The sequence below is a fragment of the Myxozyma melibiosi genome (genome assembly GCF_037950935.1).
Source record: "Myxozyma melibiosi strain Phaff 52-87 chromosome Unknown BZA70scaffold_12, whole genome shotgun sequence".
Taxonomy (NCBI): domain Eukaryota; kingdom Fungi; phylum Ascomycota; class Lipomycetes; order Lipomycetales; family Lipomycetaceae; genus Myxozyma; species Myxozyma melibiosi.
This window is the reverse complement of record NW_027042926.1, coordinates 327563-354883: the sequence shown is the minus strand read 5'-3', so window position 1 is coordinate 354883 and position 27321 is coordinate 327563. Positions and strand designations below refer to the sequence as shown.

General features: G+C 53.3%; 8 protein-coding genes across 8 annotated transcripts; 5 read left to right on the top strand and 3 right to left on the bottom strand.

Moving 5' to 3' along the window:
* Nucleotides 1-20: 20 nt before the first annotated feature.
* BZA70DRAFT_283595 (uncharacterized protein) lies at nt 21-2251 on the top strand. Its single transcript, XM_064913456.1, has 2 exons — nt 21-368; nt 424-2251. Exons 1-2 carry the CDS (start codon nt 339-341, stop codon nt 2176-2178), a joined length of 1785 nt encoding a protein of 594 aa, XP_064766422.1. The 5' UTR covers nt 21-338; the 3' UTR covers nt 2179-2251.
* A 221-nt stretch (nt 2252-2472) lies between these two features.
* On the bottom strand, nt 2473-4101 carry BZA70DRAFT_300052 (NCS1 family nucleobase:cation symporter-1; the record flags this gene model as incomplete). The annotated part of the gene is made up of 2 exons (XM_064914685.1): nt 2473-3345; nt 3406-4101. The coding sequence occupies 2 exons, from the start codon at nt 4099-4101 to the stop codon at nt 2473-2475; spliced, it is 1569 nt and encodes a 522-aa protein (XP_064766421.1).
* A 2064-nt stretch (nt 4102-6165) lies between these two features.
* BZA70DRAFT_78829 (major facilitator superfamily domain-containing protein) lies at nt 6166-8004 on the top strand. The gene is made up of 3 exons (XM_064915406.1): nt 6166-6191; nt 6277-6757; nt 6821-8004. Exons 2-3 carry the CDS (start codon nt 6370-6372, stop codon nt 7831-7833), a joined length of 1401 nt encoding a protein of 466 aa, XP_064766420.1. The 5' UTR covers nt 6166-6191; nt 6277-6369; the 3' UTR covers nt 7834-8004.
* On the top strand, nt 7904-9735 carry BZA70DRAFT_283580 (FAD dependent oxidoreductase). The gene is made up of 5 exons (XM_064913455.1): nt 7904-8336; nt 8403-8479; nt 8549-8947; nt 9010-9328; nt 9412-9735. Exons 1-5 carry the CDS (start codon nt 7991-7993, stop codon nt 9462-9464), a joined length of 1194 nt encoding a protein of 397 aa, XP_064766419.1. The 5' UTR covers nt 7904-7990; the 3' UTR covers nt 9465-9735.
* Nucleotides 9736-9790: 55 nt separating this feature from the next.
* BZA70DRAFT_78717 (major facilitator superfamily protein) lies at nt 9791-12146 on the top strand. The gene is made up of 6 exons (XM_064915405.1): nt 9791-10623; nt 10689-10803; nt 10867-11057; nt 11122-11429; nt 11491-11776; nt 11844-12146. The coding sequence occupies exons 1-6, from the start codon at nt 10123-10125 to the stop codon at nt 12138-12140; spliced, it is 1698 nt and encodes a 565-aa protein (XP_064766418.1). The 5' UTR covers nt 9791-10122; the 3' UTR covers nt 12141-12146.
* An 803-nt stretch (nt 12147-12949) lies between these two features.
* BZA70DRAFT_283574 (E1-E2 ATPase-domain-containing protein) lies at nt 12950-17031 on the top strand. The gene is made up of 3 exons (XM_064913454.1): nt 12950-13812; nt 13871-13933; nt 13992-17031. The coding sequence occupies exons 1-3, from the start codon at nt 13053-13055 to the stop codon at nt 16919-16921; spliced, it is 3753 nt and encodes a 1250-aa protein (XP_064766417.1). The 5' UTR covers nt 12950-13052; the 3' UTR covers nt 16922-17031.
* Nucleotides 17032-18404: 1373 nt separating this feature from the next.
* BZA70DRAFT_78709 (uncharacterized protein) lies at nt 18405-21193 on the bottom strand. Its single transcript, XM_064915404.1, has one exon. It carries the CDS (start codon nt 21155-21157, stop codon nt 18518-18520), a length of 2640 nt encoding a protein of 879 aa, XP_064766416.1. The 5' UTR covers nt 21158-21193; the 3' UTR covers nt 18405-18517.
* A 1262-nt stretch (nt 21194-22455) lies between these two features.
* Nucleotides 22456-26904, bottom strand: BZA70DRAFT_300049 (ABC multidrug transporter; the record flags this gene model as incomplete). Its single annotated transcript, XM_064914684.1, has 4 exons — nt 22456-24023; nt 24073-24145; nt 24201-26774; nt 26836-26904. The coding sequence occupies 4 exons, from the start codon at nt 26902-26904 to the stop codon at nt 22456-22458; spliced, it is 4284 nt and encodes a 1427-aa protein (XP_064766415.1).
* Between the last annotated feature and the right edge of the window lie 417 nt (nt 26905-27321).

The following is a 27321-nucleotide window of genomic DNA, read 5'->3' as shown; positions in this document are numbered from 1 at the left end:
TCGGTCCCGCGTATTGCTGATAAAGTTCCGTGCCCGGACCCCCACAATAAGCTCCCCATCCCCGATGATTCTACTTATCGCCTTGTTCCCAATTCTCGCGACAGTAGCTATCGAGATTCCTGCTCTGCCTGACGCGCCCCTCTTGTAGTGAAGAGCGGTCTTTTGTTAGTACTGCGCGGTTTGTTTGAGGATTTGTTAGCTAGCTGTGGTTTTTGTGGACTGGGGTCTTGAGTTGGAGTCTCTCGCGTATACTGGGCTCTATTCATGTGATCCAGCTTCCCTAGTAACCTCACCTCTTCTCATCTTGGGAGTCGGCTTAGCCTCACTCGTTTCCCATAATGCTTACTGCTCCACCATCAGATCTGATTGTAAGATATTTACTGTGTTTTTATTGTTTTATTGACTACTACTGACGATGTAAAGTTCCAGGAGGACGAGCTGCCAAGAACGGAGACCAGGATCGATCCCCAGCTCTACTTCCCCGCCGAGATTTTCGTCCTCATACTGCGGCAACTACCGTTCCTGACCGTGGTTCAACTCCAACTAGTAAACCGATCATGGCGCGACGCAATCCTGGGCTCGTCCGAGCTATGGTCCTCTCTAGACTTTAGCGGCACGAGCGCGCCGCTTGCGGCAGAACAAGTGTTTAAGTGCATCGAGATGTCGCGGAATAGCGTGCGGTCGCTGCGTTTGTCGGATATGAAAAGCTTACTGGAGCAAGTTGTTGTCGAGCGATACCTTGCGTCTACGAATTTGAGAGAGTCGCTGAAGCATTTAGAGGAAATCCACTGGTCGACGCAAACCTCGTTCTTCAACGACCGCACGTTTCTGGCCTCGAACCAGATCTTCTCCCGCCTGAGCAGTATCACGGTGCATATTCGAAATTCACCAGAGTTTGTCTCGTGTTTGCTGCATTATCCGATCCCGACTTTGAAAGATGTGCACTTTGACGTCGATTGGTTCGAGATGTTCCGCGAGACTATACATTACGAAATTCCGATACAGAACACGACTATATTGGACAGTATAGAGAGCCTACACATTGGCTCACGGTTACCTGAAGAGAAGTATCTGTACAGATACCTCACGTCGCCGCTGTTTGGGTCAAATAAGTGGATCTTGCTATGGATGGTCGGGCTTCAAAGATTGCTTTCAATCCTGCCAAATCTGAAACGATTCTGCATGGTCCGCATAGATGCCTTTGCAGTCGGCATGGGCGGCTTCCAGAATGCCGCCGAATTAGACCTCACGCACCTGCACAAGTTGGAGACTGTGGATATCCAGTACTCTATGGTCCCCCAGATCTTACTTTACGCGGGCTCGAAATCGATCCGCGAAATCATCTTTGTCTGCTCGACCGAACTGCCGCGGTTCATGGCGCAGAACGCAGAGAAATTATGGGTTGACTCGCGTGTTTCGAACCAGCGACCGCAGATCCGGAAGCTTGTCCTGGCCGACGTGGCCTATCCGTTCCTCGGCAATTTTGCGCTCGTGAGAATGCTTCGGAGCGTGTCGAGCCAGTTTCTGGAAGAGCTCGATCTGTCGTCGGCGTGCTACCATCGCTTGCTTATCGATTACTGCTCGTCGATATATGACGATATCGATCATTATATGCATCCCCGGCCTGAGGATGGGATGCAATTCGATACGGATCCGGAGAAGTTCACGCTGGCGCATAGTATCGTTTACCAGTGTCCCAATATCCGTAAGCTATATCTCGGAAATACGATCCAGGACACGTCGCTCGCGGTGTTTAGACAGCTTCGAAACTTGGAAAAAGTGGACATTGGATACTCACCGGTCGTGACTCGATTCGGTGTTTTTGATCTCTTGGGTATCCCCTACGACGAGAACGAGACAAACTCGCGGTTCGTCTCGACCGAGGAGATTGTCAGCCGCGTGGACTCGCTAACCTCGACTGTTCGCGAACTAACAGTCTGGGACTGCAAAAACATCTACACAGGCTTACTCGATCCGATCGCCGACAAATTTGGAATAAAGATTACGGTGTATAGCACCACGACGTTCACGATCAACGGCGAAAACAACACTCTGGACTTGCTCACCCATTACAGATGGTACGAGCACGGGTCGGACAGGATCCGGAACTTGCCGGAGCTGAGGTCGCGGCCGGAGTTGAATAGAAGCGGATGGAGAAGTGATGCGCATTGGATATGATGGAGTTATTTGAGCTGTGTTAAGTGATTGCTTTTTTATTTTATTTTTATGTTACGATTTCGGAAGGTGTAGATGGAGTTGGAATATCATTCATTATAGATAGCAGAATAGATTAGTATATGTACAAGAAGCAGGAGGCCTGCAAGTTCACTATACCCTTTGAAAATAACGATACTCGTACCCCCGCACGCCGCGAAATCTTACATCTCCATTAATATTAGAAAAAAACGCACGCCAAGTAAAGAAAAACAGCCGTGAAATTAGAAAATTATAAGGAAAATAAGACGGAAACGATCAACGATGGAAGAAGTGACGCTCGATGGGACGAGTGCAGACATAAGCGACGAACGAGAAAATGAGCGCGAATTGCCAACCGACGTCGCCCTTGCACGCAACAGCGATGGGGCCCGCGTACCAGACCTGGTCCATGCCCAGGACGGCACCGGCAACACCGACGCAGAAGGAGAAGGTCGAGGCGAAGCCCGGGGGCATGGCCTTGGGGTTGTTGATCTGGGAGACGTCGTAGCCGTACATGTCGCCCTTGCGGAAGATGAAGTGCTCGGCGAGAGAGATACCTTCGTAGATGCAAATCCAGTAGGCGATGATACTCATGAAGTTCGACATGAAGGTGTTGAATGAGTAGTAGGCTCCCATCGAGATGCCAAAGTAGACACCGGTTCCGATGGTGGACCAAACGAAACGGGGGATGATGGCAAAGTAGTGGCTGATGATCTGCATCGAGAACGCAAGCGAGTAGATGTTGACGACAGAGATACCGATGCAAGACAAGGCGAAGAAAACGACGCAGAACTTGCCGAATCCGTGGAGCGAGTTGGTGACCAAGATCGAGTAGACCAAGCCACCGACAGAGCCCTCGTCGTACGAATCAGCCCAGGGTTGGTAGTTGACAGCGGCGGCCATGATGACGGCACCGATGAGGGTGGTGAAGGTGAGCGAGAGAAAAAGGGAGCCAAAGACGGACCAGAAGATCTTTGATCGGCTGGCGTCCTTCTTCTGGTAGACGGCGTAATCGCACGCGTAGGTGGCCCATCCGTTGGTACCGCCAAAGATGACGGAGCCGTAGGAGAGAACGTTGCCGGCCTCAAAGGGACCGGTAGGCATTGTACCGGCAGCGAAGTTGTCGGACATTTTCAGACGAGCAATGAGCTAAGTTAAACAGTTAGTAAACAATCCTCTTTGGCATGAATAAAAAGTAGTGAGACGTACAATCCACAGAATAACAAAGGTGAAGATCCACGACCATCTCTCATAGGCATGAACAAGCTTGTAGCCAAACATTCCAAGAATAAGAGTGCCGAGAGCGACGACCATGATACCAGCCCATGACGGCATCTGACCGTCGTTAACCGAGTGGAGGAGCGATGCAGCGACGATGGTGTTCAGCGCAGTCCAGCAGACGCAGCCGATGACGTTGAGAACACCAAAGATCTTGACACCGTGGTAACCGAACCAGAAACGAGAGAAGACCATCTGGCGGAGACCGTAGATGGGACCGAACATAGAGTAGAAAGCAACAGGCAGACAGCCGAGCGCGTTGAAGAAGATGATGACGAGAGCAGAGTCCCAGAAGCTGAGACCAAAGGTAGAGATACCCAAGCATCCGATAGACACAGGAGGCATGACAAGGTTGGCAGCCCACCAGAAGTAAGCCGGAGTCCAGACATTTCTGTCGTTGCGCTGGTCCTCGGGAACGGGGTCGATACCGATCAACTCCATCTTGTATTTCCGGGCAAAGTTCTCGAGCTTGCCAATGATGCCGGTGGATGGCTCTTTGGTTCCGCTGTAGTCGTCTGAAGAATCATCTTCCGAGATGACGACGGTCTCGCCGGCGGCGACGCTCGCATACTTCTCGTCGTACAGCTCCTCGCTGTTGACCTTCTTCTCAATATCGACCTCGGCCATGGTGTACTTCTCAAAGAGGTATGGAAGTGACTAAAAGAGGGGGATGGGAGGTGATATGGATGTGGGAGAAAAGAAGAAAAGACTCCCGGACGCAAGACGGGCGCGGGCTGTCAACTTATATATCCCGAAGAGGTATCCATTACTGACTCGTAGCAGGAGATTGTGCGCGTGCACGAGGGAAGGGTACGAGAGGACAGCTTATCGCACTCAACAAAGCAGAAGAAACTTTCGTACACGGGTTTCACCGTCTGCGTACCTGCGCGACCGTCGATAATCGAAGGGGTCGATCGGGCTGATTCCCCACCGCCAGATAACAAAGAGAGTTGATCGGGCGAGATTACTGCCCTAAATTCTGCTGTGGTATTGTCTTCAGTCGATCTGCGTACGTCTGTGGATTATACTTACGAAATATTTCGAGTCTTCTACAGAGCGAGGCCAGACCAGACGCGAGAGTGCGGACAGCGAGCAACGCTTGGGCCAGAGCAGCTATTTCGGACAGAGAGAGGGTCTGAGGACCAGAACAGGAGGACAGAGCGGTACTGGCTTTAGCGCAATCAAGCCCGCGATAGGACCACAGTTGTCAGCACTGATTACGTCGCAGGAACCAGCTGCAAGTGCACACACGTCCTTCTTCTCTACGGTTATCTGAAAATTAATTCGGCAACCCCAGATTGGGAGCCAAGAGACTCCATCGTCCGGCTTCATTGTTGCGCTCGTCAGATGAGTCAAATCGTCATACGGCGGCCGGTGGCGTCTGAGGCGTGCTCTGTCTTGTCCATTCTGGACCGGAGGCGTTGGATGTTCCCGCCGCCACCGCCGCCATCGGTTTCCGCAGGTGGGGTGAGTGGGAGGAGGGGCAGCGAGTGACTTCTCTGCTATTCCGAACTCTGTCGCGGCAAGCTTTGTTAACTAAACTCTAGTTGAGTGACTCGCCCCGTCCTTATCATCGCAGGAAACTCAAACCAACGACCTATCCTCTATCTCTGCTGCCGGCCCACACTCAGCTCTGGCCAGTAGCGCTGCTGCTTATACGCGACGCTGGGGCTATCAGCAGAGACTCCTGTGCGCAAATTATCGAGTGCGTGCTATCGGTGTTAAGTGATAAGTGTTGATTCTCTTCTACTGGCAGAGTTGGAGGAGAAGACAAAATTTGGACAAGGACTTCTGTTCGACCTGCGCTTTTAGGACAGACAGCCCATCGGCACAGGAGTCATCGTCTAGCCTGTTGTGACTGCGGAAGCTGGAGGCGCCAGTGACTCCCTCCAGCCCACTATGATAGTATGCCTGAATGGGAATCGAAGCAGGCGCGTGCCGATCCACGGTGCCCGTCCGTATCTGGTTTATCCACACTCACTCACTCAAGTGCACATGCAGCAGCACCCGAAGGTTTCGATGGCCGGTCCGCCGCCGCCACCACGACCGGCAAGCAGCTAATCAGCAGCAGAAGACGGCCTGCGATAAGACAGACAAGCCTTTGACGAGGCACTTTCAGACGTGAGTTGGAACACAAAGAACCTGCCAAGCTGAAATGGCTGACGCCTGCGGCAGCTACCGATGATTACCGAGTTTACATCCCGTAGCAGCCCTAAACTGTATCTTCTGTCTCGAGACTTCATCCGGATTTTTTCAGTACGCACACGGTCAGGAGATAGTGCGGACTGTGCTTCTGCCAGCTGCTTTCTAACTACACGAAGCAGCAGCACCGTGGGGCGATGGACGTGCTTGATTATCCGTCCAAGCTGCGGCCAGCTCTCGTGTTCGTCTTTCACCGATAACAATTCTTTCCCGTCTCGGCTTTCACAGTTCGGATTTAACTTTTTTTCTCGAATTTTATTTTTATTGTATTTTTCCACTCTGTCGACCGAGAGACCTGAACGCCTCCGACTGAGGAAAATGGCGCCAACTACTGTTGATGGCTTGATCCCCGCAAAATCGCATCTGTAGAGCAGAACGTCTTGAGAATACCATGTGCGCTTCAACAGGAGATGTTCTCTCCATAGACTCTATCGATCGGCTGTCCGAAAGCGATAATGATAAGTGCACCTGCACACTGGCCGCTAGCTGATAACGCAATAGCTGCTCTGTGCACGGTTAGTCACCATTATGGAGGGTCCGCGCATTTGCCTTGTTCAAGCTGTGAGAAAACTTGACTAATTATGACAAAATCATGTCAAGAAGCGTTTTCTCCTTTGCATTACTCTCTTCACCAGGAGATCGTTGCTCTGAACTGAACTTGCCTGCTCGCACAAGTGTGTCACAGCCTATACGATGATCGACCGGAGTCCATCATCATCCGAGAAGTCTCAGCTGGGTCTAGCCCCTGAAGAAGTACAATCAGAAAAGTCCGAGCAGTACAGCGGAAACGAACCCCTGGATGCGCTCGAAAGCCCATCAGACCTGGATCTCGCACCGGAAGCGAGCTCAGAAAAGCTCGAAAATGCGGAAGAGATCACGTATCCAGAAGGCGGGCGCATGGCGTGGACGGTAGCCTTTGGTTCGTGGTGCGCTATGTTTGCGTCGTTCGGCCTGTGGAACTCTCTGGGTATCTTTGAGTCGTACTTGTGTGAGAATCAGCTGTCGGAGTACAGCTCGGGAACTGTGTCCTGGATTTTTTCCGTGTACTCGTTTCTGTTTTATTTCTGTGGGTTGCAGGTTGGTATGTACTATTGCAATGATGTCTGCTCTTGTTGCCGCAGAATTACTGACAGAAATATTATAGGACCCATCTACGACAAGTATGGACTACAAGTGCTAGTCTCTATCGGCTTCGTTGGGCTGGTGGTAGCGCTCATGATGTTCAGTCTTTGCACCGAGTACTACCAGTTTTTCCTGAGTTTCGGAGTCTTGGGTGGAATCTCATGCTCCATGATTTTCACGCCTTCTATCGCAGTGGTTTCTCAGTGGTTTCACGCCCGGCGTGGCGTTGCTACGGGTCTGGTTTGTACCGGCGGCAGTTTAGGCGGCATTGTGTTTCCTATGATGACACGATCGCTTTTGCCGCAAGTTGGATACGGCTGGTCAATTCGAATCATGGCGTTCATTGTTTTGTTTATGTCGGTTTGCTCGGTTCTATGCATGAAGACGCGGCTGGAGCGGAAGTCGGGGAAGAGTGCGATGATGGACCTTCGTATGTTCAAAGACAGGCTGTTTGCTGCCACCGCACTTGGAAATTTCATGATTGAGTGGGCGCTTCAGATCCCGGCAACTTACTTTATGAACTACGCAATCTCCCAGGGTGTGACTGAAGATTTCGGCTATGGTCTCGTCGCGATCATGAACGCTGCCTCGGTATTTGGCCGCTTTATCCCAGGCTACTACGCCGACAAATACGGCGCGTTCAATCTGCTAGTAATCACCGTCGCGCTCTGCGGACTCTTCAACCTGACAATGTGGCTCCCGATCGCCACGATCGACAAACGCAACATCGGCGGTCAAATCGCGTACCTGATCTGCTTCGGCTTCGCCTCCGGCACGGGAATCTCGCTCGTGCCCGTCTGCTTTGCGCAAATCTGCGACATCAGAAACTACGGCAAGACCTACGGCACCGCCTACACGCTCGCCAGCATCGCGACGCTGACCGGCACGCCGATCGCGGGCGCGATCTTGAAGTCGATGGATAATCACTATGCGGGACTTGTTGGCTTCTGCGGGGCTTGCTATGTTGTCGCTACTGTGCTTTTGGTTTTTGCGCGCTGTTTTGGGAGTTCTTCTAAGCTTTGGGTGGTGTACTGAAATGATCTTTGTAATATGGGCATGTGAAGTGGATATGGTAATAGATTAATATAGTAATTTTGCATCCGATTCATTCGTCTTTTTTTTTTCCTCTCTATTAAAAGTGATTGGAAGTGGAAGATCGTAGTTTTCTGTATTTATCTATACTTCGGCTAAAATGCTGTGCGGCTTCTTCGAGTTCGAGACTTCTACGCGTGGACAACCAACATGCAAGAAACCTCCACACCCACCCCATCAGATGGCTGATTTCTCCCACCTAGTCGTCGGCGCCGGCGTCATTGGCCTCTCAATCGCCTCCCGTCTCGCTGCCCGCCGCGGGACCTCCGTCCTCCTCGTCGAGCGGCACAATGCGATTGGGACCGAGACCTCCGCGAGAAACTCGGAAGTGATCCACGCGGGACTGTATTATCCGCCCGAGTCGCTCAAGACAGAATTGTGTATCCGGGGCAAGAATATGATTTACGGGATTGCGGATAAGATGGGAATCGAGTATCGGCGGTGTGGTATGTTGTGGATCGTTTGGGGGGATGATGGGAAGAGAACGCGGTTGCTTATTACTTCTTTTTCAGGGAAATGGATTGTCGCACAGGATGAAAAGGAGCACGAATATCTTGAAAAAATGCACGAAAAGGCACTTCAACTAGGGGTAATCAGTTCTATTTTATTTACAGATGTTATTGTTCTGCGCAAATCAAGCTGACTGACGTTGATCCAGATCCCGACAGAGTTCGTCCCTCTATCCAAAGCAAAAGACATAGAACCAGCCGTTACTGCACGAAGAGCAATTCTCAATTCACCATCTACAGGGATAATATCCTCACACTCGCTAATGGAGTATCTCCTCGGCCGATTCGAAGAACATGGCGGCGACCTAGCTCTCAACACGACCGTCGCGAATATCGAGTTTGATAGCTCGCGACAGCTATATACTGCAGAGTTCAAGTATGGAGAGGAGGTTATGAACCTGAGGTTCGAAAGCGTGGTTAATGCTGCGGGACATGGCGCTCCTGATGTTTCGAATATGATACTACCGTCTGATCGACATGTGAAGGGATATTTTGCTAAAGGATCGTATTTTTCGTACGGACTTTCGAGACCGAAGACTCAAAGATTGGTGAGTGCAACTTTCTTGAGCAGGACTACTGCTACTTTACTCACCGCAATATCTATCAACAGATCTATCCTTGCCCTGCAGGCCACGCCGGCTTGGGAACCCATCTCACACTCGACCTAGGCGGCCGCATCCGTTTCGGTCCAAACGTGAAATGGGTGTCCAGCGCAGACGATCTCGCAGCCGAAGGCGATCAGCTCGAAGAAGCGTACAGCGAAATAACAAAGTACCTCCCGCACGTCGAAAAATCAGCACTCGAGCCAGACTACGCCGGCATCCGGCCAAAGATCACGGGGCCGGAGCATAAGGGATTTGTGGATTTCGTGATTAGACATGAGGAGGGGTTTCCGGGGTTTATCAATTTGCTGGGGATTGAGAGTCCAGGTACGTTTGCTGGTGATGTTTCTATATTTCCTCATCATCTGATCAAAAATCACGGATACACTAACGAGCGCTCTGTTATACAGGACTCACGTCCAGCCTGGCAATCGGAGAGAAAGTAGACTCCATGCTGCGTTGAAACAAAACTACTCCACACTCGACATAGACAAGCCGGTATCGGCTGCAATCTATCAATTCCCAGATACACATTCGATTTTTGGCTTCCTATATAGCCAATTTTGCTAAAAACGGAGATCCGGTGTTTTAGGCCCGGGCCGAGCCGATGGTCTTGGTCTTGATTGAGATCACGTGGATGGGCTTTTTGCAGCACTGCAAGCTACTTTTGGGAGATGGACACGGATAAAGACAATAGAGGGAATTTGGCCAATAGAACAGACAAAAAACATAGCAATTGTATTCATAAATCACGCTATATGACAACCGCATTGCAGTAGGGAGGCGAGCCCGATATCGGCATCGGATAGCGTAGACACGAATAAAGTTTGCGTAGGTCCGCTAACCCCGAGGTAGAGCACAGCAGTTGCCCACCTCGACCGCCTCGGACAAGACTCCGATATCGCGCTAGAACGGAAATGTGCAGTTTGCTAGCGCACCGCTTCAAAGACTCATTCCTTGGTTTTTCCCTCTGGTTGACGAAGGAGGCTTCTGTTGAAAAGAAAGAGTCATAAGATGTCGAGTTATTGAGACTGAGTTGAACTGGCTTATGCGAGCTCAAAGTGTTTTTTGAATAATAATTGACAGCTCCAGGTTTCCATTGTTTGATTGTTTGAGCTATCATGACGACGCCTTCAAAGTCCCCGACTGGGACGCAAACTACGAGCGAAAAGCCAGCGGCGCAATTCGACAAACCGAACACATACACTGCCAGCGACACGAGCAAGCCGGAGTCTCTGTATACCGCAAACTCCAGGGATGTAGGGGACGAGATGCTCGACATCGAGGGCTCTGCGCCGCCTGCTATTGCACTCGAACCCGCGTCGTCGCGTGTCCTGGACGTTATTGGATCCCAGGTTTCGCGGCCGGGCGAGGACTATCCGGAGAACGAGGACGGGAATCCTAAGAAGAAGCCGAAGCGAAGGACACCGATTGGAACACTGCATAAGTTTTGCTACATCAAGGAGCTCGAAAACCCGTACGAGTACTCTCCGCTTGTGAAGAATTTGCTGGTCTTTATTTTCGCGTTCGCGGGCATGGTGCCGGCTATGGGTTCTGCTGTGTTTTATCCTGCGGTCAATGATATCGCGTCGGAGTTCAATACGGATCTCACGGTTATTAATGTATGCTGTTCTCGTTTTTGAAAAGGTGAGAGAGAGCGTGGAGCTGACTGGTCTGTATGTTGTAGTTGTCAGTCGGATTCTATATGATTTCATTGGGTGTATTTCCATTATGGTGGAGTTATTTCTCAGAAACAGGCGGTAGAAGAGGTGTATATCTCGTCTCCTTCCTTCTCTTTGCACGTGCGTACTGCGATATCTTTATCCCTCCTGAAAGAAGTACTCTACTAACAACTTATGCTCTAGTGTTCAACGTGGGATGTGCAAAGTCGACGAGTATAGGTATGCTGATAGCATTCCGAATTCTCGCGGGTGGTGCCGCTGCCTCTTCACAGACCGTGGGCGCGGGTGCGATTGGCGATATCTATATCCCGACCGAGAGAGGCAGGGCCAACAGTTATTTCTATCTTGGGCCATTGTGCGGACCCATGATTGCTGTAAGTTGCTCTATGTGTGCTTTTGCAGTGTTTTTTTTGGAAACTAAATCTTGAATAAATGTAGCCGATTATTTCTGGTGCATTGGTTGACAGATGGGGATGGCGATCGACGCAATATTTCCTGATCATAATCGGTCTCTCGTCATGGCTCATGATGTTCCTTTTCCTTCCCGAGACCTTACGGCCGCAGGTTGTTCCTGCGCATATCGCAGAGAAAAGAGCAGCGATGAAGGAAGCAGGAAAAGCAAAGTACTATCTGAAAGAGACATGGGAGTTTTTCATTGGTCCGTTTAAGGCATTTCTGTTGCTTCGGCATCCGAGTTTTCTGTTCGCAATCAGCTATAACAGCTTTACGTACGGATGTTTATATATGTGAGTTTCCTGATTTGGTTTACTACAGTGGTAGAAGTTTTGGCTGCTAATGGGCATCTAGGATCAACAACACTATCCCAGATTTCTTCACATTACCGCCGTACAATTTCAGCTCGATCATCACTGGCTTGATGTATCTACCCAACGGCTTGGGATACATGTGCGGCAGTATAATCGGTGGCCGATGGAGCGACCATATTATCAAGAAATCCGTGAAGAAAAACAACGGCACTCTTGTGCCTGAAGCACGACTTGCAGAGAACATGGTGTTTGCCGGTATAGTCGTTTGCGCGGGCATGATTCTCTACGGATGGACGGCGGATAAGCGTCTGTTTTGGTTTGTTCCTGTGCGTTTCTCTCATTCTCCTTTTTTTCATAACGCGTGGCGAGTATTTTCTAACTTCGTCATTGTAGATCATTGGAACGTTTATGTTTGGCTTTGGCTCGCTCATCATTTTCACGACCACGTTGACATTCCTGGTAGACTCCATGCCGAAGCGCAGGAGTGCAGCCGCCTCGATCAACACGTTCATTCGCTGCATCACCGCCGGCGTGAGTACGTTCATCACCGTCCCGCTCGAGAACGCGATGGGCATCGGATGGCTGTTCACAATGATTATGTTTATGGGTCTGATTTTTCTGGCGTTGCAGTTTTATGTGAAGAAGAAGGGACCGGAGTGGCGGGCAAAGATGAATATGGAAGTTGGCTAGTCTTGGGCATGTTTATGTGGTGCGGTGAGGTAATTTAGTCACACATTCGCTTTAACTGTTTTGTTTCTTATCATCGTTTTGTCATGAGCAGCATCATCTGAATCAAAACTATCGTCGAAAACCAGTCCATCAGCAGACAAATGACGAACGCAAACGGGTCTCGACTGGCGAGCGGCGGCGGCGCACTGACGAGAGGGACATCTACCCGGGGATTTTGATGCACACTTACGCAGAGCCGATGGGGCATAAATGCAGAAGTGGAGGCGGCATGGCCATGGACCCGAAAACCTAATCGTTTTATAGTACGTTTGCTGCTCCGCCGCGCTCGGCAGCGGTGAAGTCATGCGGGCAGGTTTGAAGATCATTGGATCCTGCTGCTGCTTGGCGATGCTCTGTTTTTTGAAATAATTGAAAGCAACAGCAGAGAGGAAATCGTCTGGAGCGCAAAGTGCCTCCAACATACAGTTGCCAGCAGAAGGCCTTGATCAGCTTATCGGAAGGTGCCTACCCCTGATTTCCGAATTTTAAATCTGCAAAAGCCATCAGATTATTCGGTTTCTGCCTAAGGCCAGACAGGAACGTGCCCGCCGGCCTGCGGTCTGGTTCGCTCTCGGTCCTGCAGCGATACCGATTTCCACAAATAATTGCTATGGACGTATTAAAAGTTTGAAGGACGTAAAGAGAGAAGACCAGGAGTCGGACTGGGCGCGGAGATGATGATGTGACCGGCACTCTCGCGTAGTTAATCAATTTATGTTTTTTTTGGTTCTTCACCAGAAAACTCGCCTCGCTATATAATCCACCTTGGCCCCCCGCCCTCCCAGCGCCGCCACCTCTCCTCTTCCCTCTTCTCGCAACTAATTCCTCTTTCGCCCTCTCTCGCTTTTAGCAGATAGTTACTATCCACGAGCGATGGCGTCAAAGATCGAGATCGAAGAGATCCAGGCATCGACCTCCTCCGCCGCGGTCGTCGACGCGTCTTGCGCCGACGGCTGTTGCGCGCCTGGAAAGGACGAACACGCTCACGACCATGACCATCACGCTCACGACCACGACCATGACCACGATCACGAAGACGCGCATAGCACGTGCTGCAGCTCGGATGATGATGACGAAGACGACTGTTGCGAGTCTGACGGATGCTGCGATTCCGACGAGGAGGAAGACGCATGCTGCGCGGGCGAGGACGAGACCGCGAAGGACTCTTGCTGCGGTGCGGGCGAGGACGCTTCTGACGATGACTGCTGCGGCAAGAAGATCAGCGCTGAGGACGACTGCTGTGGCAAGAAGAACAGCTCTGAGGACGACTGCTGCGGCAAGAAGGACAGCGCTGAGGACGACTGCTGCGGCAAGAAGGACAACACTGACGACGACTACTGCAGCAAGAAGAAGGACTCCTGCTGTGGTGCGGACGAGGACGCCTCCGACGACTGCTGCGGCAAGAAGTCTTCCGAAGACACCTGCTGTGGCGACAAGAAGAAATCCGAATCGACCGTGACCGCGAAACCGTGCTGCGCTCAAATCGAAACCTCGCCTGCGTCAAGCACCGAGACGCTCTTGGTGTGCTGCGAAGGTACTACTGCTCTCGAGCTCGCTGCCTTGGATCATAAGGTTATCCGTCTTCGTGGCGCGAAGCCGGAGAAGACTGCTGAGGCGAACTGTTCTTGCGATGGTATGTATTTCTATATCACAGCTTGCTTTGCGCGTGGTTTTAACCGGTGTGTTTTTAGATGAGTGTGTCGATCGTCTGGCCAAGGCACTTTGCGAGAAGGAATGCAAGCGCGAGGATTTCGGTATGTGCTCTCTCTATATCTATGTTACTGTTTTGGATATGCTCTAACATCCACCCAGTGAGCTGCGAAAACCACGAATCGATCGCAAACCACTACTCCCGCTTCCTGCAAACCCAGCGCGAGTCTCTCCGCCGCTGCCTGTGCTCGATCGTCGGCCAACTCGGCGTCGGCTCAGGCTGCTGCGCGTCCAACGGTCCGTACTCGTTCCTGTACCCTGCTCTCTCGCGTTCGTCTGTCAGCCACGCCCACAACCACGCCGAGCATGGAACTAGTAACCTTCGTCGTCGCCGGCGTCACCATGGCGGGGCGCATAGTCATGACCACGACGGGCATGGACATCAGCATGCTCATGGGACGGAGCATAAGCATGGCCATCGTCACGGGCGTCGCCACCGCTCTCATGCGCACGCGCACGATCACGGCGATCATGACCATGACCATGACCATGACCATGACCACGACGACCACGACGAGAAGAAAGAATTCGTCTACTTTGCCGAAGACAAAGCCAACGATCTCGACCTCGAAGCCTCTGCCACCGCCGAACCGCTCTCGCTCTCGATCCACGGCATGACCTGCTCGTCCTGCGAAAAGAAAGCATTTCGCTCTCTGCAGAAAATGAACGGCGTCTCGAACGTGTCGGTTAACTTTCTGTTTGGCAAGGGTTCGGTCGATTATTACCCGCACTTGACCTCGCCGAAGAAGATCTGCGCGGATTTGCAAGGTCAGACGGGGTTCAAGGCCTCGGTCCTGCGGATGAACGAGACGGCGTTTTATCTACTTTCGTCGCGACAGGTGGAAGGCAAGGATGTGACGAAAGCAGGCGAAGGGCTTTGGAAAATCAGTTTCGACCCAGCTTCCACCACCGCACGCGACAAGATGACGAGTTTGGGCCTGGATGTTTCAGATATTGTGCCAAACTCTGACGACAACGATAACTCTGACGACTGGAGGATCCTCGGCGTCACGGTGGATTCAGAAGCGCGCGATCAGATCCTGCAGTTCGGCGTCGCCATCACGCTCACGATCCCGATCTTGGTGATGTCGTGGGGCAATTTCAGCGAGAGCTCGTATTTCGCGCGGTCGACTGCAATGCTGGTGTTGGCGACAATCATCCAGCTCGGGTGCGCGCGCAAGATTTATCAGTCGGTGTATTACACTATCCGCCACCGCTACGCGCTTGATTCGGACTGCCTTGTCGCGCTGTCGACGTCGGTCGCGTACATCTACTCTGTCGTTGTCTACGGTCTCCACCGCGTAGGCAAGATGACAGACGAAGAGGAGCTATATGAATCCTCTTCGCTTCTCCTGGCCCTCGTCCTCTTTGGAAAAGTCATCACCGCCCTGATCCGTCGCGCGGCTGCAGACCAGGTCAAGTTCGACGTGTACCAACCCACCACGATGCGCATCGAGGCCTTCCCCGAGCACGACTCGATCCCGGCCTCGCTCCTGCAATACGGCGATCGCGTGATCATCAACCCCGGCGAGAAATCCGTCACCGACGGAATCATCGTCTCTGGCTCGGGCGAGTTCGACGAGTCCCATGTCACGGGCGAGTCGCTGCCGGTGTTTAAGCGGCGCGGGAACGAGGTTCTGGCGGGTGCGCAGCTGGTGTCGAGTGCGCCAGTCGTTTTCCGCGCGACGCGACTTGTTCCCGAGAACTCGGTGTCGAACGTGAAAGTTTTAGTCGACAGCGTGACCTCGTTCAGAACGAGGCAGAGCGACGCGGTCGAGGCGGTGGCTAAGTACCTTACTCCCGTGATGGTCGTCGTGTCGTGCGCCGTGTTTTTGATCTGGGTGCTTGTAAACACGCAGGGCACGCGCAAGTGGTCTGGTTCGCGAGCAGTCTCGGACGCAATCACCTACGCGATCGGCACGCTCGCAGTCTCCTGCCCCTGCGCGCTCGTGCTCGTCATCCCGCTCACGCTGTCGATCGGCGTCGCGGCCGGGAAGAAGAACTACGGCGTGCTGCTCAAGTCCGCGGCCCCGACCGAGACCGCGCGCAAGGTCCGCCATATCGTGTTCGACAAGACCGGCACGCTGACGACAGATAACCTCGGCGTGAACTCGGCGTGGTTCAACGAGGCGAGCACGTTGCCCGTCCGTGGACTCGTCAGATCGGTCGTGGTGGAGAATAAGCACCCGATCTCGCGCGCGGTGGCGGCGTACATGGCCGAGCGGTTCGCAGACTCGGCTGAGAAGGAGGGAGAAGACGAGTACCCTGTCGGCGAGCTCGAGAACGTGGTGGGTTCGGGCATCAAGACGACGTTTGCGCACCCGACAACCGGCAAGACGATGACGCTGCTGTGCGGCAAGCCCGCGTTTGTCGGGCTCTCCAAGACCGACGACCGTGTCGCAAGATTGCTTGCCTCTGGCTCGTCCCTGTTCTGCGTCGGGGTCAAGAACGGGCCCGTGCTGGCCGTATTTGGCATCGCCTCGACGCTGCGCTCGAACTGCAAGCAAGTCATCGCCAAGCTCCAGCAGCGCAAGATCACCGTCCACGTCCTCTCCGGCGACACGCGCGCGGCGGTCGAGTCCGTCTGCAAGGACCTCGGCATCTCCGACTTCGCAGCCGAGACCTCGCCCGAGGGCAAACTCGACTACATCAACGAGCTCAAGGCTTCCGACACGGGCAAAGTGCTGTTCTGCGGCGACGGCGCCAACGACGCGCTCGCGCTGGCTGAGGCCGACATCGGACTCAGCATGACCTCGGAGGGCATCACGCTCGCGTCCGCGGACGCGTGCGTGCTCACGGGCGATATCGCGGGGGTCGTGCACTTGCTCGATTTGGCGAGCCAGGTGCGCGCGCGGATCCTCATCGGCGTCTGCTGGGCGCTCGGGTATAACCTGTTTGCGGTGCTGATGACCTCTGGTGCGTTTGTCAAGGTGCGTGTCGGACCTACGTGGGCGGGTGTTAGCGAGGTTATTAGTATCGTGCCTGTGTTTTTTGTCGCGATGTCGGCGCGGCTTGCGAAGGCTCGTATTTGAGAGATGATTTGATGCTGTTTAGTTGTTGTGATTTTTTGAGATCTATGTGGGCTTGGGGATGGTTTGCTGATTATGATTTGGGGAGATGTATACGCGCGATCTTTTGAGATGTTTCTTTCTTTCTTTCTTTCTTTCTTTCGATTCGAGTTGGGTTTCTTGATTATCTTTGTTTTGTTTGTACCAGAAAATACACAGAAATCCCCAGGGATTCACCAAATCTCCTTCCACCCATAGCCGTTAACTCACCACCCACCCACAGCCTTCCCACACGTCTCCCAACCCAAACATCCAAAAAGATGACAGCCCCTCACCCCGATTTCCTTCTCGGTCCGCTAAAAGTGCTCGGACAACAAGCTCGGCACATCCTCGGCGTACGGGAAACAGAATCATAAGATGAGGGAAAACTTAAAAAGCCGCGGTTGGGCGGGTGTAGTTAATCCGGCCCAGGCCCAGGCACACGCACGTTCGCGCTGAGATGCTGATTTATTAAAGATTGGTGCCTGCTGCTTCTACTTGTCTGCGCGCTCAGATCATTAAGAGGGAAGAGTGAGTTGGTGAAGAGAGGGTGGGGGAGGAGCGAGTTTGGAAGCGAGTTGTACAGGAAGAGCACGCGAACAACCCACCTCCAGTCCCACAGCTTGATCCGTCGTCACAACCCCCACCACCGCAGAAGAAGACTGTTAGCAGAGACTATCAATCTCGACAGAATAGGCTACGCGGGACCTTCACCTTCGACAGGCGACCTTCTACGCCGTTCTGGATTAAAGGTTAAAGGGTGGTGTGGGAATATAACCGCAGGGCGCGCGGAGTGGGATAAATAACGCCGAAGCGCAAGCAGCTCTGATCATCCCACCTTCCTCCGTTCCCCTCCAGCCTTTGCTGTGCTTTAGTTAAGTACCCCTCGGTCGCCAATTACTTTGCAATTACTTTGCAATTACTTTTGCAGATCTAGTATATTTGGTATGCCAAGTTATATTCCTATGTTTTATATACATCATCAAAAGTCAAGCTAGAACGCCGATTGCCGCCGTTTCTCTCCCACCCCTCCTCCCCGACCCTGCTGCAACGTCCCAAACACACTCGCCGACGAACTCGTCGATGTCGAAGACGCAAACTCGCTCATCGTGTCCTGGCCGTGCAGAAACGACGACGACGACGTCGAGTCGATCGACGACTCGCTGCCTCGGCGATCAAAGCTCATGATCCGACACTGCAGGTTGCGCGCCCGGTACTTCTCGCCCAGCTGTCGCAGAATCAAGGCCATCTTGACCGAGACTCCCCACACCCAGGTATCGTCCAGCAAATCAGAGCAGAACTCGACGATCGCAGCCGCCAGCGACAGACTGGATTTGAACGGGAGTTCTTTCTGAGGCTTGAGCGCGGGCATCTGGTCTTGCTCCGTATCGACAATGATGTCTTCCTTGAGGATGTTGGCCTCGCGGAGCAGATTCTGAATGCGTTTGAGGATAGACAGCTCGGACGGAGTAGGAACATATCCCGACATTGCGGTGCGGATCTCAATCTCATGCAACCAACGCGAGAGGAACAAATCTACAGAATGTTAGTGCAACTCTCTCAACAACTCAAACGGAACAATCACTTACTCGAATCCCAGCCACACAATGCATGCTCAACATTCCAATACACCGGAGCCAATCGCTTGATCATCGTCGGTCCGGCTCGGACTTGTACTTCGAGACCGAGAACCGCCTCGTCCAGCGCTTTGTCGACCAGCGATCCCATCTCCGGCTTGGAATCCAAAAACTCCTCTAGCGCGTCGTCCATGTTCGCCTTCAACTCGGGATCGCACAGCAAACTGTTGAGCACGCTCGACGACTTGAACAACCGCACTTGCATCACCCGCACGAGCGAGCACGAGTTGAAAATCATCGGCGAAACTGGCACCCCCGCGGCACCGGGCACGCGGCGCGCAAATTCAGCCTGCGATTTCGCGAGATTTTGCGCAGACTGCGTGAGAATCCGCTCGGCTTGCTGGAATGTGAAGAGACGGAGCTGGTTCAGCTCCTGGATCCGAGGTGCGGACGGCGTGTATCCAACCTGCAGAACCTGGTCTGCCGTCCAGATATGGTTCATGATCACATGCATAACAATGTACACCGAAAACAACGAGAGCACATGCGGTTTTTCGTTAATCACAATCACCCTAGTCGCTGTCTCGTCTTCTTCGGTCGTACCGGTCGAGGTAACCGACGACGGCGAACCGGCGCCATCGTCGCCACCCGCCAAACCACCATCTTCTCCGCTGCCAGTGCCAGAGCTAGCGGTAGTACCTGTACCAGCAAACTCACTACCGTCTCGTCTTGCCTTGAACCACGACGAAGGTGGAGACGCCTGCATCTCCACAATCTCGTTCACTCTGCATGACGGGTCGTTCAAGATCGAGAGGACGACGGCATCGATGCTCGACGGCGGCGGACAGGACGGCAGGAGCGCGAGCCAGTCACTTTCGCACCGCGCGTGCCAGAGAGTCTCGCTGTCGGGAAGCAAGATGCCGACGTCGTTGATGCGCAGCGGAAGCATTTGGTGGAAAGTGATATTGTAGTCGGACAAGACGATGAAAATGCCCCAAAACAGTCGATGGCAGCTCTCACGCACAATCCACTCTTTCCAAGACGAGGTAACCCGCTCGCATCGTTTCTTGAGTCCGAGGGTGCAGAAGCGGACAAAAAATGCCTGCTCGTCAAGAGCAACCTGCATACCTTGGTCGTCGCCACTCCAAGCATCGAATCCGGAGAGGATGAGATGGGCCTGGACGAGACCGAGCCGACGCTCGTCCGGCAGGGTGGCCTCGCTCGGCAGCTCAGCTAGCAGTCTGCGTGCCCAGTTTCGTAGCACGCGGGCATCCTTGTGCGCAAGGCAGTGGACGGCGCCGTTTGCGGCCATGACAACAGTGAGGACTGCGGTGGACACTGCTTCCCAGGGGTAATTCGAATCCGACTGGACGTTTGAGTATAAATGTCGGTTTCGGTGGTACTCTTTCAAAACCTCAAACTGATAAACCGACGGGTGGATGATGGGAAAGTGCAGACTGAAGTTTGTGACATAGACTGAGAGATATCGCTGCATGGTAAGGGTATCAAAGACAAAGATATCTCTGGATGTGGTGAGGTTCGACAAAAGAGCAATCATTGAGGCGCGGCAGTTGTCGTCGAAGGGCACGATCCAGATATGCTGAGTTTGAGTCGAGCGGGTCGGGAAAGTTGCTGGCGGTCCGCCGGCGGAGGCCGAGGCGGTGAAGTTCGAGCCAGGGACCGCACCTGCCGAGGGAAGAGATTGATAGTTGTGATGAGGAGCTGAGGACGGCATCGGCGAGGGAGAGGCGTCGGTGAGTTGAGAGGCTTTGTCGTCGACGACGATGGTTTCGTTATCGGTCGAGGTAGGTGAATATCCAAACTCGGTATGCAGCCACGAGGGAGTTGTGGGGACGGAAGGTTGGGCGGCCGGCAAATCGAAGAGGTTGTTGTTGAAGATGTCGGGGATGCGAAATTGGTCGAGAAAGCTCCAGTCCTGCATGTTGAGCGCGAACTGGGAAGCGGTGGCGACGACGGCCTCTTGCAGGTCGCGGGTGGGAGTTGTGGTGGTCTCGGCGACGGAGGAAGGGGTCGAGAGCGCGACGGAGGATTCGGCAGGAGAGTGCTCGAGATCGAGCATGTCGAAAAGGGCGTGGTCGTTCCATGCAGGCTTTGGTTTGGAGGAGAGCGGGTCGGAATGGAGCTGGATCTCTTGCGAGGGCTGGTGCGGCGTGCTGGCGTCGAGGAGCTGCTCGCGCAGAAGATCTTTGCTGTCCGGGGATGGCTGCTGCTGGTGTTGTTGTTGTAGTTGCAGTTGCTGCTGGTCGAGTTCTGGTGGATCTACTTCGTTTGGGCGGATGATGACGCGCTGGATGACGGAGCGACGACGTTCTTTGCGCTTAGGGCGGGTGCCGTCGCACATGCGCTGATGGCGGACGAGGAGGTCTTTTCTGGTGAAGCCGCGGCTGCAGACGGGGCAGACGAAGGGCCGCTCGGCGGTGTGGGAGCGCTCATGGCGGGCGAGGTGCTCGCAGCGCTTGAAGGCGACCTGGCAGTGGCGGCAGATGTACTGCTTGCGGGGGCGGCGGGAGTTTGAGTCGAGGGCGGAGCCGAGCTGGAGGACGGTCTGCATGGAGGCGAAGGAGGAGGCCGAGGCGGAAGCAGAAGCCGTCGAAGCGCAGAAGGCCTTGACGGACGAGCTCATGGGAGGGAGGGGATATGAGATGATGAGTGGTGGGGGGTGGGGGGTGGGAGGAAGAGAAAGAGGAAGAGAGAAAGAGGGAAATGGGGGAGGGGAGCAGGAAGGGAGTTAGTGGGGAAGGAGGCAGCGACGAGAGGCGGAAGAGGAAGAGCGAGCGAAAGAGCAGCTGGCGGCGAGTCTGCGAGGGAATGCGGGGAAGAGAAAATTCACTCACAAAAGTGTTACCAATGAGAGGTTTTGGATTGGATGGGATTTGTACTTGTTTTTAGTAGTAGACCGTAGTATTTTAATAGTAGTGTAGATATGTAGATGGTGTAGATAGTGTAGAATACAGTAGAATAGTTACAATAACTACAACTACAATAACTACACTACTTACTACATAATAACACAGCAAATAATAAGTGACTTATCCCGCGGCGGATCCTTACTCCTTCCCCTCACTTGACAGCCTAAGTTTGTGACCGAGTCCGCTGCGGAGCTTTAGCCGCCTCGAGTCACAGCTGTTGCATCCAGATCGTTTTGTTGAATTACTAATGCTTTTGCTTCTCCTCTTCTCTTTATAGAATAGATGCTTTGATATCTTCTTCTATTCTCTCTTTACTCTCTTTTCTTCTTCTCTCTACTTCTCTCTTCTCTTCTTTTATCTACTTTTCTCTTCTCTTCTTACTTCATCCCAGCACAGGCCAGCTCGGGCGCATCCAGCCCACGCCGGATCACCGTCTCGATCACTGCTCTGCCGTCTCTCCGCGGATTACAATTTCATTTCCTTCTGATCCCCACCCCGGCCACGCTCTGATACTCTCCTTCGGCCAGAGTGCCGACTTCCTCTTCTCTTCTCATTCTCCTTGTTAAATACCCGTCTGTTTTAAACTGCGGTTTGCTACCACATCTGTCTTCTTTCTGCCACGTTTAACCTAACCTGCGAACAGCAAACTCCGAAACACAGCTCAACACAGCTCGACACAGCTCAACACAACTCAAATAACTCTACCCACCCTCGCCGTTACCGCTCTGACGCGGCGCTTGCGCTCGACGCTCATCCCGCCGGCTAATTACTTAACCACCATTCGTCATCATCACCGCAACTGCCATTCGTCGTCATCACCACATCCACCCTACCCTCTACCTTATAATCATCTTCTAATCATCTTAATACCCTCATTATCATTCACTATTCAATCAACAAACAATCAGACCAAATAACTCATAAGCAAACTAAACTAAACCTAACCTCGCAAACAAACAAACACCAACTACAGAACACCGACATAACTAACAAGCAGCACATAATCAACACATCACAGCAACCTCCTTGCAACCTCAAAATCCTCATCCTGGATCCCGCTCTTCGTGCACATCGCCCGGAAAATCCCGTCATCCATCCCAAACAACTCCCTCGGCGGCCCAAACTCCGCAACCTTCCCCCCGTCCAGCACAAGAATCTTGTCGTACCCGATAATCGTCTTCAACCGGTGCGCAATGCACAGAATCGTGCAATGGCTGAATTCTCGCACAATCACCTGCTGGATCTTCGCGTCGGTCTGGTAGTCAACCGACGAGGTTGCTTCGTCCAACACCAAAATCTGGAAATTCCGCACCAGCGCGCGTGCAAGCGCAAGCAGCTGCCGCTCGCCGAGCGAGAAATTAAGACCTTCGTCGTCAACCGCCTGGTCGAGATGGAACTTCCCGATACCCTGCCCGCCTTGCTGTCCGTTCTTCTCATTATACTCGTCCGCCGAGTCCGCGTCGCCCAGCAGACCCGACCGCCGCAGCGCGTCCCATAGCTGCGCGTCCGAGTAGTGGTTGAACGGGTCGAGGTTAGATCGGATCGTGCCTCGAAACAAAACCGGGTCCTGCGGGATAATCGCAAGCTTCGACCGTAGATCGTGAAGCCCAATCTTTGAAATATCCACTCCGTCAATAAGGAACTGACCCTTCGAGATCTCAGCTAACCGGTACAGCGCGACCATAATCGACGACTTCCCGGCTCCCGTGCGTCCGCAGATTCCAACCTTCTCGCCCCCCTGAATCGACAGCGAGAGCCCCTTAAGCACATACGGCAACCCAGGTCTGTACCTCAAATACACGTCCTTGATCTCGATCGCGCCCTTCTCCGGCCACGACTCCGCCGGCTTCGTCTCGGGAATCTCGTACGGCGCCTCGCTCGGCAACTTGGCCATGTAATGATACACCCGCTCCGCCGCGTTCATATGGTTCTCCACGTCCGCGAGCTGCTTGATCACCATCGCGAGCTGCATCGCAAGCGTGATACAGTACGACAGCACGAGCCCGATACTCGACGCCGACAGACTCGAGAAATGCACCAAGATCGCCAAAAGTCCGACGATCAGCACAAGCGCTACCGCAATCGACTCGATCCGCACAGACAGCCACCGCTGGTTCCCCAGAATCATAAACGAAAACCGGTTCATGTAGTCGAGCTGTTTCTCCATCCGCGCCTTAAACCGCTCTTGCTCATTATACGCTCGCACCGACGTCAACCCCGTCAACGTCTCCGAGAAATGCGAAAACACCGTCGACCGCGAGTTCGAGTCCAACCGCTTCAGCTCCACCGCCGACGCGCGGTAATACGCCGTCGACAGAATATAAAGCGCAACCATCGGCACCAGCGCGATCGCAAACCAATAAAGATACGCGATAATCAGCACGAGCACTCCAATGATGTTTGTCACCGAAATCAGGTATTGCCGATATGCATCCGTCAGCGTGTTGTCCATCGATTCGACGTCGTTTGAGAATCTGTTGATGATTCGCCCGATCGGGTTTGTGTCGAAAAACGACATTGGCGCGCTCATCACTTTCTCTGTGGCCTTCAGATTCATCTTTACCGACGCCCGGGATCCAGCTATAATCCAGTTAGCCCAAGCTCCTTTAAATATGGTAGAGACACATACCAATCGTGGTAGCCCATCCGAGAAGGAAAAAGAAAATCGTGCAAACCATTCCAAGCATGACATAGATCCCAATCTACACCGTCTGTCAGTACTCAATCCACATAACAACATAAAACAGGTAAACTCACATAGAACCCATTCGACCGATCAAACCTATCCGAAGTCCAATACGAAAGCCACAGATTCGTCACAATCTGCAACCCGGCAACCAACCCCGCAAACGCAGTAACAAGCGGCGCAACACCCCACCCAAGAACAGGCCCGCCCGCTAACTTGAAGTACTCGCGATAGACCTCGAACGAGACGCTGTCGGTGTTGCGTTCTTCTTTCCGCATCAGCTTGCCTGCTTTCTTGGTCTTGGCGGCTGCTGCCTCAGTTGCTTCTTCGCCGTCTTCTACCTCTGCGGCCTCATCTTCTACCTCTGCGGCCTTCACCAGCACCTGAGGCGGCAATTCCTCCTCCTCCTTCTCCTCCTCCTCTTCCTCCTCCTCGTTCTTCTGAACAGAACCATAAGTCGTCAACTCAGCAAACTCAGGAACCGACGCCTTCAACTCCTCATAAGTCCCAATCACGCACCCTCCCTTACCATTCATATAAATAATCCGATCCGCCTTTGGCAAAACATGAAGCTGATGCGTAGCCAGCAACCGCGTCTTCCCGCCCAGCAGCCCACAGATACACCCATCCACCAGCGTCCGGCCGACGTGCGGATCCACAGCCGACAGCACGTCGTCCAGAATCACGATATCGGACTCAAAGTACGCCGCTCGCGCGAGCGAAATCCGCGCCTTTTGCCCTCCCGAAATATTAATCCCCCGCTCGCCAATCTCGGTCTGGTCGCCAGCCGGCAGAACCTCGACGTCGTGCTCCAGCGCGCACGCCTTCAAGATCTGCTTGTACTTGTCCTCATCGTACTCCCGTCCAAACAAAATATTCTCGCGCAACGTGCTGTTCTGGATCCACGGCTGCGGGCAGTACGCAATCTTCCCGCCAATCTTCACCGATCCTCCCGTCTGCCGCATCTCGCCCACAAGCGACGCCAAAAGCGACGTCTTGCCGGATCCAATGAAGCCCGTAATCACAATTAGCTCGCCTCGCTCGATTCGGAAGTCGATATCATGCAAGCCAGTGAACTTGTCGCCGGTGTCTTCGTTCCCGCCGTCGTCTTCCTCAATCAACTCGTCGAGATTTGCGCGCTCCTCGTCCGCGTCCGCGTCCGCGCCTATAACATGCGCAGACTCAATCGACACCACCCGACTCAGCGCGTTCGCGTTCTCCTCCAGCTCCTTCTCGGGATCGGTCGTCTTCTTTGACTTTCGCGACCAAAATCCCCGTCGCCGCCCACCGCCCGCCTTCTTCTTCTCCTTCTCCTTCTTGTTCTTCTTTCCCGGTGGCCCGCCAGGTGGAGGTCCAAACCCAGGCGGTCCCGCGCGCGGAACCTCTTTCTTTCTCTTCTCGGCCGCGATCTTCTCCTCCTCGATCCGGCGCTGATACGCCTCCGGATCTTCCTCCCACATGAACGACGCCCGCTCAACCAGCAGCGCGCAGTCCAGGCTCTCGTCCGCGGTGATCGCGTCTTCGAGCTCGCCCGCGACGAGCATGGCCTGGATGCGGCCGCACGCAACGTAGGCGTCGGAAGAGGTGCTGAGCGCGATGGGGATCAGCATGAGTGGCATGCGCAGCATGTTGAAAAGCGAGAGACTGGCAAAGACCTTGGCGGCGTCCATGAGATGGCCTGTGACAGACAAGACGACGAACGCAATCATGGACGAAAAGATAGGGACCGTCATCGAGACTGCAAACAAGCCGGACCGAAGAGTGAGCAGATAGCGCACGATCTTGATCTCTTTTAGTCGGACAGTGGCCAGTTTTTGCAAATACGCGTTTTCCCAGGCAAACAGCTTGACCACGCGCATGGATGTCAAAAGCTCCTGCGTAAGACGAATGCGTTGATCGGTGAAAATCGTAGACTTGATGCGGCGGAGGGCGATCGTGCGCGTGGCTATGGCAAGGAACGGCATGGCGCCAAACAAGAGCGCGATTCCGACCAGCGACGGATACCCGATATTCACCAACAAAAGCACGACGCAGATAATGATCGGCACGGGGAAGTTACTCAGATGATGGAAAAACATCGACGCGAACTCGATCCGGTAGGTGTCTGTCGACATCAAGTTTGTGATCTTTCCGTTTGTAAACTCGAGCCGCTCTTTGTTTGACAGGACCAGTGACTTTTGGTAAAGCGCGTTGATGAGCACCGTTCGCGAGTGTGATCCGAATCGAGAGGTCGCGTAAAAGTATTGCTGCTGGCAAAAGCACGCCACGATAAGCATCGCGACGAGACCGATGACATAGCCAATTCCTCGTCCCTTGTTCCCGGTGCCATAAACGTACTTGTCCGAGACCCAATAAATGACCTTCCTCGACAGCTGCGGCGAAGTCATCTGCACGATATCGACGACATTGCGATGCACAAACCCGGCCCAAAAGTCAAATTTAAAGGTATCGTGGAGCGCCAAAAACACGAGACTTTTCTCTTTAATCCGCACGAGCTTGCCTTTCTGCCCAGACGCGGAAGCAGCCTCGACTTCGGCACAGCGCTTCCTGAAGTTTTCGAGGAACTTTTCGGTCATCGCGTGCGCGGTACGAGAGGGGGGTACGAGCGGGATATCGTTCTCCTGTATCGGTCGCGAATAGCCAATCTATATTCAAATTTTCAGTCAGTAATCCTTTCTTCTCCGATAGCATAGAGTAAGTACGCACACTCATAACCTCGTTCATCCAACCGAACAGAAGCTTAGACATAAACGAGCACCCTTCCTCGGGCGACATCTTTGGCTCCGCCGGCACAGGAGGTGGGTCGATTGGCACAAACGGATTTATCTTGCGGAAAACGCGCGAGACCAAGTTCCGCTTGATAGGCGCATAGTCCTGCGCTGCTCCCTCATCTTCCTCGTCGTCTTCGCGCAGTGAGCGGGCGTCCTCGGTCGTCATCCCTTTCTGAACGGCGGTGTCGTCCGAAGACGAGGCCGAGGATGAGGAAGCCGACGTCGAGGAGACGAGCACAGGACCGTCTTTGTCGATGCTGGAACCCATCAAAGACCGGTGTACTCTACTTTAGCGATATGGTAAGAGTGTACTGCAATGAGGGATGGGAAACAGGCAAGAGGGAAGCCGATGGTGTAGGGCGGGGATGAGCGAGAAGACCGGCGACAGGTGGCTCAATTATTGCAGACTCGTTGACGGACG